A 12,093-nucleotide genomic window follows, 5' to 3' on the forward strand; every position below is an offset into this window, starting at 1 on the left:
TTTGCCAGTTGGGCCCTATAATGCACGAATGATCTCCAGGCTTGAGTTCACTTTCGCTGATGACATCAGTCACATGCACCAACTCAGCCTGTGCTCCTCTAGAATCAAGTTGCTGGGACTGTCACCTTCTTGGATTAGACTTTAACCACTATTGTGTTCTGATTGATAAGCTGCTTGGACTACTCATGAGAACTTTCAGCCTACACTACAGTGTCCAGTGAGGAGATTGCCTGACGTCATCAGTAATCCTACTGCACTGAGTTCTATTGTTTTCTAATTAGGAGACCATCTCATAAAGGATATCAGATTATTAGAGAGGTACAAAATACATACTAGACTCTACATGATTACGCTTAACTAGACTACTTAAGTTCAATGGTCTATTCTTCTTTTTAACGTGTTTAAAGGAGTGTCGGCATGGTTGATGTACCAGTTAAAAGGTCTATTACTAAATCTACAGCCACTGAAGTGCTCACCTATGGACAAACTTTAAACTTTGTTTAGATTTTAAAAATAAGTATTAAATAAAGAAACAACATAGCAGAAAAGAAAGGACAATAGATCTATATACATAACTATAATCAATAACCAATTTCAACAGCAAAATAACAAACAAGAAATGGCAACAATAATCAAAGTTCAGTATTTTAGTATCCATGAGCTAGGCGTCGTTCCATTTGAACAGATCAAGAGATAATGCATTTCCTATTGCCATCACAGACCCATGGTGACGATGAAACACTTTAACAAAAGATGGATCATCTGCTGTGATACTTTGAAAGAAGTTATTCATGGCTCCACTGAATTTATAAAAAACTAGTTCTTTTGTACCTGCTGCATGATGTGTCAGGCACCTTAACCACAGCGATGTAGTGTCCATGGTTGTTGATATAAAAGCTGTCTTCCAAACTGGTGGCTACTAAAAAGTAATGGCTTTCAATATGCATGCATAGGTTGGATATCCATTGCTTCCGGTGAGGATAATGGTATTGTCTGAAAAACCTCAAACTCGGAGCAAAGCTCATTCCACCTATACATGGTTGAGTTTAACTTGCTTGAAATGCTTAGCCACAGATGATTTTTGATATAAAAGAAACTTAGTTTAGTTCCACATATGGTCTCCTGAAATTGAATGGAATGGAATCGATTATCTTTATGGTCCCATTTATAGACCATTCTCCATCAGTCTTCATAAGGACAAGATATATTTCATGACTTGTTTTTCCAAACATAGGGTTGTGAACTTCGTTAAAAGTCTGTAAAAGTTTTAGAGTCTCATCATCTGTCAAAGTGTAAATGTGCACGTCTTCTTTTTCATTGACGGAATTGTAATGGGCTACAGCAATATAAACTTTGCTGTTTATGTTAAAGTTTTTTGTCATTCTTGCTCCAGGAAGTGGTATTCTTTGTAAATGTATTGGTTTCTCTCTTATTATCTTGTACACTGAAACAATCTTAGTATCAATCTCACTGGAGTCACTAGTTATTATCATGTACTGTGTCTCATTTACATCAAAAGTGTCAATACTTAATGCATCTTGTATTGAGAGGGACACCCATTTTGTAAACGACCTCCACGAGTTCACTGTGATTCGATATACTATTAAATAACAAGAGGGACAAAGAGATGACACTGTGTGAGATTAAGTTCATACATACCATTCTTCGTTATTTCATCACAATGTTGCATTATTAATTCATTTAGTCTGCTAACCTATAATTATGGTAAAATAATTTATTGTAACAATTATGTGAAATGACTAAATTTAGTAACCTCATTTTCAGTGTCATTTATCCTCTTTTTCAGATTCTTCACGTAATTCAGAGGTGATGGCTCCTGCTTCAAGATATTTGACTAATAATGATAATAATAACATTCAATGATAGTTGTTATTTCAGTACCTCATTTTTAGAACTGTTATATTCATTTGAAATTGCCTCCTCATTGACTGGTGCTGCAATAAAAAAAAAATACAATAGCAGACAGTAACATAATGCAAAATGTTATCAAAGACATGTTTTGGTTTGTGTGCCAAGTGCAATCTATCCAAATCTATCACTACCAATAATAATTCTAAAGTTAGAGCTCTGAACAGCGGCTTTAAATACTAATTGAAATACCTGACCAAATGTAGCTCAACACAACAACATGATGTTTTTAACCAAGTACATGTGTGGGATTTCATGATATGCTGTAAACAGGTCAAATCACAGCTGATCCTCTAATACCATACAAATTAAAACTTTGGCAGGTTTTACACATGTTTATGATAGTCAAAAGTGAAGTACAAAGAAAACACTCACAAATATTGATTATTAACACGGACCATAGATAGCCAATAATGTTGGAGTCAGTACATATGCATCAGGGTCAAAATATTGCATTCTCAGTAAACTTGCTGTCCAATACGAAGATATCATTATAGCGGAAATTGTCGTGGCCCCAAAATTTTATGAATCTATTTTATAGCCTTAACTTTTACGATTTAATCTTCGGTCAATTGAGCCGCATTTATCAGTTTTTATAAATTTTATTTTTGCAAATTTTTGAAAAAAAAATGCAAAATCCACAAAAATTTCCCCTGTATGGAGAACACAATTGGATTTTAGAGCAGAAGATAATGATAACATTGCATACTAATGATGTGTATCTTTCTTTACAGAGACAAAGGGTTTTTCTTAAGTGCTCAGCAATAGGAAAGCAGTAACCATAAATCAAGTATTTTTTTAGAAACCGTACACAGTGATAATACTGCGATAGTAACATTCAACAGCTGCACAAGTGGGTAGAGATGCTAAGTGCAGATTAATAAATTCTTTCATTTATTGAATTAAGCACGAACAAACCACTACTAATGTACAATGTATAGAACAGGAATGCTTTGACTATCATAAATTTTTTAGAACACTATGACTGTGCACTGTAGTCTACTCCACAACCTAGTAGGGATGCATGGCCACAAACCACTAGCAAACATCTGCCAGGCAACATATTCATGAATACTTCTTCATAGCTGAGATAGGCCACAATGCCAATATGTTGCCTGCCTCTATTTATTACAATAAACCGTAGGGCACTTTCTTTTCAAGGGCTATAGATTTAGCGGATATATAATTTGCTGTATTAAATTTCACGATTTTATTCAAAATTCAATTTTTTACACCCATAAATAATTAAATCGAGGGATTTATTTTTGCAAATAGCAACAAAATCTGTGAAATCCACAAAATATATAGCCCTCAAAAAAGGCACCCTACAGTAAATCAGTAATAAAAAACAACTTCAAGAAAAATGGAACTCACACATGCTAAAATAAAACACTCTTTAGTTTTCATATTGTCAAGCAGTCAGGGTTGTTACTTATTTAGAAGAGACGCTTCCAGATACTGGGAGATTAATAACAACTATTACAACATTATAACAATCAAGTAACACTATTTTGCAATCTGGATATAGTCAACTTAATTTTCAAACACAATATGATAGAATGTTATACATGTATGTACAAGTTTGAGCTGAACTTATTAACAAAAAAGGCACAAACAATAGCTTCAGCTTTGAATCAGCTATGGTAACTATATAAAGTGACTCTTTTAAAAATCAAATTTTAGTCCAGCCCGTAAATAAACAATGATGACCATAAGGATAAGGCTTCCCCAGATTTTGAGAGCACCTGGTGTGTATTCATAAACATGTCTCTATCTCTGCATGAGCACCAACATTCTTACGACAGTTAGCAACAATACCACACTCCGGTGTACTGGTAATGTATCTACATCGGGCTCCTGTCACCACTTAATTATAATATTTACCACACATAGCTGGAAACATTGGCTACAAATATTTTGTGGTAAATCGCAATTTAAAAACAACAGATACTGTACAAGATGATTTATTGGCAAGGAATTACTTTTGGCAATTGGCGATTTTATGAAGAAATCGCCAATATAAAATCCACCAATTTGCTCAATTAACAGCATAAATACCATATACCTGGTTAGAAAATTCTTACATCTGAAAAGCTTGCGTGATTTAATTTTTGTGTAATAAAATGTGTCATGTGCTATTGAATGTGGCATGTAATTTTATACATGATCTAATTTTTTGCAAATTCCTGATCTCATGGAATAAAAGTCATATCACATATTTCCCCATATACATGTATATAATGTATAACAGGGCTCTACCATGCCATATAAAAGCTTTTCATCAATAGCAAAGGTTATGTAATCATAAAATCAAGGGTATCCTTCTTTTCATTCCCATCTTCTGAATAAGCAGCAGTATCTTCTCCACTTATGCCCGTAATCAAATTGCATATGTTACCATACAGTGGGAAATTTTAGAGGGACTAAAATTTGGCGAATTGCTAAATTTTGGCAATTGGCAGAATTTAATTTTGCAAATTTGTGGCCATGTGCCATTGAGCATCCATATAATGGCTCAAAATGGCAGATTTTATTTTGGCAAATGGCTATCAAAACGCCAAATTTGCCACATTTAATTCCCTCCAAAATTTCCTGCTATACGGTATATGGCACTCTTTACTGTGCTATACTACCACAACTACTGTACTACATTGTACATGTACATGGTCAATACAATATGACCTACCTGAACTTAAAATGAAGAAGTCATTATTGTTCATAAATTCTGATATTTCTTGATCCATGAAGCACAAGAATGACTATCCTAAATATTAGAATAAAAATGACTCTTAATTATTAAAAGCAAGGATGGAGACATACAGTAACAGATATTGATGAAAAGTATCGAATGAAGATTGTTCTTTGGTACGGCTTAACTACTCAAACTATAGTTCGATCCTCTAACTTAAAAAAATAAAATTTACTCCATTTCAATAGTCAAAAAACCGCACTTAATCTGCTATATTAAGTCATAGGCATTAATTAGGAGAACCAAAGGCTCGGTTGCTATTCCAGAATAAACTATGGTTGGTGGGTGGGCATAGGTAATTTATTATGCAATGAGGTGGTGTAATAATGGCCTAGCTTGTAATATCATAAAGAATGGTACTATCATGTCAGAGTGCTAATTGTTAAAGTGTGGCCTATACTATAACAAGAGCAATATAATTTCGTGCCTCCTTTTAATATAGTGACCAACTTTGAGACGTATTAAATCAGTGTGAAACCAGATTGATGCTCCTCTTGATCTAAAATTGCAAATTTCCAAGTCTAAAGACTTAAGTGAGACTGTGAGAGAGCCTCTAAAAGTCTCAATGAGATGTTTGTTTTATAGGCAAAGCTTCAAAGTATGCTTTGCTTGATTAGCCCATAGTTAAGCTTAAAAGCCCGGAACTTGCACACGTATCGTAACCAAAAAAATATGTTCGATTATTAAGGACATGCCCACTACACCCACTTCCAGTTCTGGGTCCATGCCCATCATTGTCCTCCATGCATTTGTGGCCATGCTTTCTCATTATGTGGGATTTAAAAAGACGGGTTATTGTTCTGCTTTTGAGCAGCATGCAACAGGTAGTGGCATGCATGTTTTTAAGTGAATAGCCGGCATTATTGCATGATGGAGCTACATACATGCTATTATTCCAGTAGTATTTATAGCTACCTAGTGTATGTAGACTAGAATACATACCTAAAATACTGGTTCTTTGTCCCATGACTATTTGACCACCACTGCACTGCACTCGAGACTGCTGCACCAAGGCGAACGCCCACGCACTCTGCATGCATAGATCTACGTTATTACGTGTGTTTATGTAATTTTGTGGGTTTAATTTTAATTTCTTTCATCTCCTAGCTGTCAGTGTCTGTCACCTGACTCCTGGTGTGGATTCGAAGACTGGAAGTGTGACATGCACCTGCTTGGTTGGTTTCAGTGTCTTAATGTTCGTACTTCGTAGTCATTTGCCAGTGCTACCGTGGCCCTGTGTCCTCCAGGGCAGTACATGTATCTTGAGTCTCCAGGTTTAATTATAATCTCTCCAAGTCAGCCTGTGCTCCTCTATAAAAAATAGAATTGCTGGGGAGTGGACTGTCACCTTCTTGGATTAGACTTAAACCAACTGCTTAATAACTGAGCTGCATGCTTGGACTACTCATGAGAACTTTCAGTGTCTATTCAGTGTCCAGTGCAGTGCAGTGCAGGAGGTTGCCTGACGTCATCAGTGATTAAAGGATATCAGATTATTAGAGAAGTACAACAAACGTAGATCTACTAGACTCTACATGATTACACCTAACTATGGACTAGCTAATTAAAAGCTCAATGATAAAAGAGTGTATGGTTGATATACGGGTACACGTATATTAGTAGATCTACACCCACTCAAGTGCTCACTATGGACAAACTTTAAATTAAAATTTTTTTTTAAAAATAAGTATTAAATCAAAAAACATAGAAAAAAAAGAAAGGACAACAGATCTATACATAACTAAACAATTGACATGGGAGCAAAATAACAAACTAAAAGAAATGTAACAATAATCAAAGTTCAGTATCCATGAGCTAGGCATCGTTCAACTTGAACAGATCAAGAGATAACGCATTTCCTATTGCCAATATGGACCGATGGTGATGATGAAACACTTTAACAGAAGATGGATCATCTGCTGTGATACTTTGAAATAAGTCGTTTGTGGCTGCTCCACTGAATTTATAAAAAACTAGCTCTTTTGTACCTGCTGATGTGTCCGATGCTTTAACCATAGCGATAAAGTGTCCGTAGTTGTTGATATTAAAACTGTCAAGTGCTTTGATTTTGAATGCTGGGATGTTTTGAAATATTTCAAACCGCTCCCTGAAGCTACTCCATTTATAAAGCAATAATGAGGGTCCTTCCAAACTGGTGGCTACTAAGAAGTAATGGCTTTCAATAGGCATAGGTTGGAGATCCATTGCTTCCAGTGAGGGTAATGGTATTCTCTGATAAACCTGAAACCTGGAGCGAAGCTCGTTCCACCTATAAATGATTGAACTGAACTTGTTTGAAGTGCTTAGCCATAGATGATTTTTTAACAAAAAGAAATTTGGTTTAGCTCCACGTATGGCCTCCTGAAATTGAATGGAATGGAATCGATTATCTTTATGGTCCCATTTATATACTTTAGTAGACCATTCTCCATCGTTCTTCGTAAGGGCAAGATATATGCTATGACTTGTTGTCCTTCCAAATGTAGGGTCACGAGCTCCATCAAAAGTCTGTAAAAGTTTCAAAGTCTCGTCATCCGTCCAAGTGTAGATGTGCACGTCATTTTTGTCATTGTGGGGATTTTCACAGGCTATAGCAGTATAAACTTTGTTGTTTATGTTTAAGCTTTTTGTTGTTCTTGCTCCAGGAAGTGTTATATTATGTACATGTGTTGGTCCCTCTCTTGTTATCTTGTACACCGAAACAATCTTAGTGTCCATCTCACTGAAGTCGCTAGTTATTATCATGTACCGTGTCTCATTTACATCAAAAGTGTCAATACTTGATGTGTGTTGTAATGGGAGGGACACCCATTCTGTAAAAGGCCTCGGGTTCACTGTGATTCGATATACTATTAAGTAACAAGAGAGACAAAGAGGTGAGACTGTGTGAGAGATTAAGTTTATACATACCATTCTTTGTTGTTTCGTCATGATGTTGTGTTATTAATTCATTTAGTCTGATAACCTATATGGTAAAATAATTTATTGTAACAACTATGTGAAATGACTAAATTTAGTAACCTCTTTTTCAGTTTCATATATCCTCTTTTCCAGATTCCTAATGTAATTCAGAAGTGATGGCTCCTGCTTCGAGATATTTGACTAATAATGATAATAATGACATTTAAAGATAGTTGTTATTTCAGTACCTCATTTTTAGTATCGTTATATTCAATTGAAATCACCTCCTCAGGCTCGTTCACTGGTGCTGCAATAGAAAAAACTACAATAGCAGACAGTAACATAACGCAAAATGTTATCAAAGACATGTTTTGGTTTGTGTGCCAAGTGCAATCTATCCGAATCTATCACTACTGATAATAACTATTCTGAAGTTAGGGCTCTGAACAGCGGCTTTAAATACTAATTGAAATACCTGACCAAATGTAGCTTAACACGACGTGTAGTAGTATCAAACATGAGGTTTTTAACCAAGGACATTTGTGGAATTTCATGATATGCTGTAAACAGGTCAAATCACAGCTGATCCTCTAATACCATACAAATTAAAACTTTGGCAGGTTTTACACATGTTTTGATAGTCAACAGTGAAGTACAGAAAAAACACTCACAAATATTAAATATTAACACAGACCATAGATAGCTGAGTTGTAGCATGCAGATGATAATCGCAGCCAATAATGTTGGAGTCAGTACACACGCATCAGGGTCAAAATATCATTGGACTCTCAGTAAACTTGCCATCCAATATAAAGATATCATATAGCGGAATATTGTCATGGTCCCAAAATTTTATGAATCCATCCAAAATCTATTTTGTAGCTTTAACTTTTACAATTTTATCATCCGTCACGTTGAGCCATAATTAATCAATTTTTATAAATTTTATTTTTTGGAAATTTTTGAAAAAAATGCAAAGTCCACAAAATCTTGGGCCACAAAAATTTTCCGCTGTATGGAGAACACAATTGAATTTTAGAACAGAAAATAATGATAACATTGCATACTAGTGATGTGTATCTTTTTTTACAGAGATGAATGGTTTTTCTTAAGTGCTCAGTGTAAGTAAAGTCAGCAACCATAAATCAAGTAATTTTGTAGAAACTGTACACAGTGATAATACTGCAATACATACATTCAAGTGGGTAGAGAAGCAAAGTTCAGATTAATAAATAATTGAATTAAGCCTAAACAAACCACTACTAATGTACATGTACATTCTAGACAAGAATGTTTTGACTATCATTATTTTTTAAAAAGCTATGACTATACACACTGCAGTCTAATCCACAACCTACAGTAGTAAGGATGCATGGCCAACTAGTCCTCAAACCACTAGCAAACATCTGCTAGGCAACATATTGCATGAATACTTCTTGATAGCTGAGATAAGCCACAAGGTCAATGTGTTGCCTGCCTCTATTCATTACAGTATACCATAGGGTGCCTTTTTCGAGGGCTATAGATTAAGCGGATATACATGTATAATTCACTGTATTAAATTTCACGATTTTATCCCAAATTCAAATTTTCCCCAACCATAAACAATTAAATTGAGGAATTTATTTTTGCAAATAGCAACAAAATCTATGAAATATATAGCCCTAAAAAAGGCACCCTACAGTAATAAAAAACAATTTAAGAAAAATGGAACTCACACATGCTAAAAATAAAACACACTAATTTTCATATTAGTACTTACATGTACATGTATTTAGAAGAGACACTTGAAGATACCAGGAGATTAATAACGACTATTACATCATTTTAACAATCAAGTAACACTATTTTGCAATCTGATTATAGTTAAGGCCACTCCAATTAAATTCATAGTTTCTCCTTACACGTGCGGGACTGATGTGGGCGGGCGGTAAGTTAATTTTGATTATAAATTTTGATTAAAATAATAATAAAGTTTCGACAAAGTAGCAAATATACCCGATTCCTTCTTCATCAATGAACTAGAGAGTGGTGAAGAGCCCAGTTATTCTTCAAAAAGAGTGAAAAGAACCTCGAAAGACTCATATGTTTACGTTATTATTATTTTTAATATTTTAATCGAATAATTAAAATATCGGCGCGGGCGAGCAGCCAGCAAGGAGAAACTACAAATTTAGTTGGAGTGGCCTAACTCAAATTTTAAACACAATATGATAGAATGTTATACATGTATGTACAAGTTTGAGCTGAACTTATTAACAAAAAAGGCACAAACAATAGCTTCAGCTTTTAATCAGCTATGGTAACTACATAAAGTGACTCTTGTAAAAATCAAATTTTAGTCCAGTCCATAAATACACAATGATGACCATAAGGATAAGGTTTCCCCATATTTTGAGAGCACCTGGTGTGTATTCAAAAACATGTCTCTATCTCTGCATGAGCACCAACATTCTTACGACAGTCAGCAACAATACCACACTCCAGTGTACTGGTAATGTATCTACATCACCACATAATTATAATATTTACCACACATAGCTGGAAACATTGGCTACAAATATTTTGTGGTAAATTGCAATTTACAAACAACAGATACCGTACAAGATGATTTATTGGCGAGAAATTACTAATGGCAATTGGCGGTTCTATGAAGAAATTGTCAATATAAAATCCACCATTTTGTTTCAATCTGAGCATGTTCAATGGTACATGGCACAAAATCGTCAATATAAATTCACCAATTAACATTCTAGAGGCAAATTCGCCAAATATTACTTTTGCCAATAAATCATCTTGTACGGTACATGCATATCATACAAGAACACTTAAGTGCAGGCCTTTGCCTATTCATTAGAATTTTTTTACATCTGAAAAGCTTGTGTGACTTAACTTTTGTGTAATAAAAATGTGTCATGTGCTATTGAATGCGGCATGTAATTTTATGCATGATCTAATTTTTGCGAATTCCTCATCTCACAAATAGAAGTCACACTAAATATTTTCCCACACACACATATAAGATGTACGATACATGTAACAGGGCTCTACCATGCCATATAAAAAATTTCTATCAATAGCAAAAGGTTCATAGAACAAGGGTATCCTTCTTTTCATCACCTTAATTCTCCTGAATAAGCAGCAGTATCTTCTCTACTTGTGCATACACATAATTAACTTGCAATGTTATATGGCACTCTTTACTGTGCTATACTACCACAACTACTGTACTACATTGTACATGTACATGGTCAATACAATATGACCTACCTGAACTTAAAATGAAGAAGTCATTATTGTTCATAAATTCTGATATTTCTTGATCCATGAAGTAAGAATGAGTATTCTAAAAAATAGAATAAAAATGACTCTCGATTATTAAAAGCAAGTATGGAGACATACAGATATTGATGAAGAGTATCCAATGAAGATTGTTCTTTGGTACGGCTTAACTACTCAGGCTAGTTTGATCCTCTAACTAAAAAAATAATTTGCTCCATTTTTAAAGGCAACAAACTACACATCATCTGCTATACAAAGTCATAGGCATTAATTAGGGGAACCAAAGGCCTGGTACTACTCCAGTATACAGTAGTTTCACGCGGCCGGACTCTCCACCCCTTTTTGACTTTTGGTCAAAAGTCAAAAAGGGGTGGAGAGTCCGGCCGCACAAGACTAAGTATACAGTAAGTGGGCATAAGTAATTTATAATGCATAAATTAATGAGGTGACGTAATAATGGACTAGTTTGCAATATTGTAAAGAATGGTACTATCGTGTCAGAGTGCTAATTATTACAGCATGGACCTATACATAACAAGAGCAATATACATGTACATGTAATGTTATGCCTCCTTTTATAGTGACCAACTTTGATTGTTCAGGAGACGTACCGTACGGTTGGTAAATTTCGTGGGGCATTAATTTTTGTTAATTTCGTGGTTCATTTTTATCCACAAAATTTTAACCCCCTACCACCAACACATAAAAACTAATTAACGGGCCATGCAGAGCTCTAACTAATATTTCCAAGCCAGTGGAGGAGCCAAAGTCTTTGTCTATTACTCCATATTCCACTATAAGCCATGTATTGGAAGCTAGTCCAGTAGATCCAAGTGAAAAGAAGTTTGCTAACTGCCAGCCACAAATATTTGCACCCACAAATATTAGCTTCTAAGGAAATTTTGGAGAAAACGCGAAATATTGGACCCTCAAATATTACCAACCGTACGTATTAGTTCAGTCTGGAACCAGATGCACCCTCACCTCCCTCTTGATCAAAAAGGAGTGATCTAGCTACTAATGAACATACATGTACTATAAACATTATGGTGAACCATGTACTGTCAATCTTTGTTGGCTACATGTACATACACGTAATTAACAGCCTCAACCATGCTGCCACGCATTTAAGTCATATAATATTGGGTGGGTGCAGTACAAGTAAAGGGAAAAAATGGCAAATTAAAAAATCTTGAATAAAGACATGCATTAAAGACTTAGAAGTTAGAGAG

General features: G+C 35.0%; 2 protein-coding genes across 3 annotated transcripts; both read right to left on the reverse strand.

Annotated features, from left to right (window-relative positions):
• Positions 1-161: 161 nt before the first annotated feature.
• On the reverse strand, positions 162-1,813 carry LOC109584602 (uncharacterized). Its single transcript, XM_020000410.1, has 2 exons — positions 1,660-1,813; positions 162-1,600 (listed from the first exon to the last, which is right to left on the reverse strand). The coding sequence occupies exons 1-2, from the start codon at positions 1,688-1,690 to the stop codon at positions 1,098-1,100; spliced, it is 534 nt and encodes a 177-aa protein (XP_019855969.1). The 5' UTR covers positions 1,691-1,813; the 3' UTR covers positions 162-1,097.
• A 3,961-nt stretch (positions 1,814-5,774) lies between these two features.
• Positions 5,775-11,180, reverse strand: LOC109584601 (uncharacterized). Of its 2 annotated transcripts, none has more exons than XM_020000409.1 (6): positions 10,982-11,180; positions 10,850-10,925; positions 7,828-7,886; positions 7,700-7,780; positions 7,589-7,643; positions 5,775-7,527 (listed from the first exon to the last, which is right to left on the reverse strand). In XM_020000409.1, exons 2-6 carry the CDS (start codon positions 10,905-10,907, stop codon positions 6,494-6,496), a joined length of 1,287 nt encoding a protein of 428 aa, XP_019855968.1. In that variant the 5' UTR covers positions 10,908-10,925; positions 10,982-11,180; the 3' UTR covers positions 5,775-6,493. The 2 variants fall into 2 exon arrangements, with proteins under 2 accessions (XP_019855968.1, XP_019855967.1); XM_020000408.1 differs by having other exon boundaries at positions 7,828-7,901.
• Positions 11,181-12,093: the final 913 nt, after the last annotated feature.

The sequence above is a fragment of the Amphimedon queenslandica genome, unplaced genomic scaffold, assembly GCF_000090795.2.
Source record: "Amphimedon queenslandica unplaced genomic scaffold, v1.1 AMPQUscaffold_13194, whole genome shotgun sequence".
NCBI lineage: Eukaryota > Metazoa > Porifera > Demospongiae > Haplosclerida > Niphatidae > Amphimedon > Amphimedon queenslandica.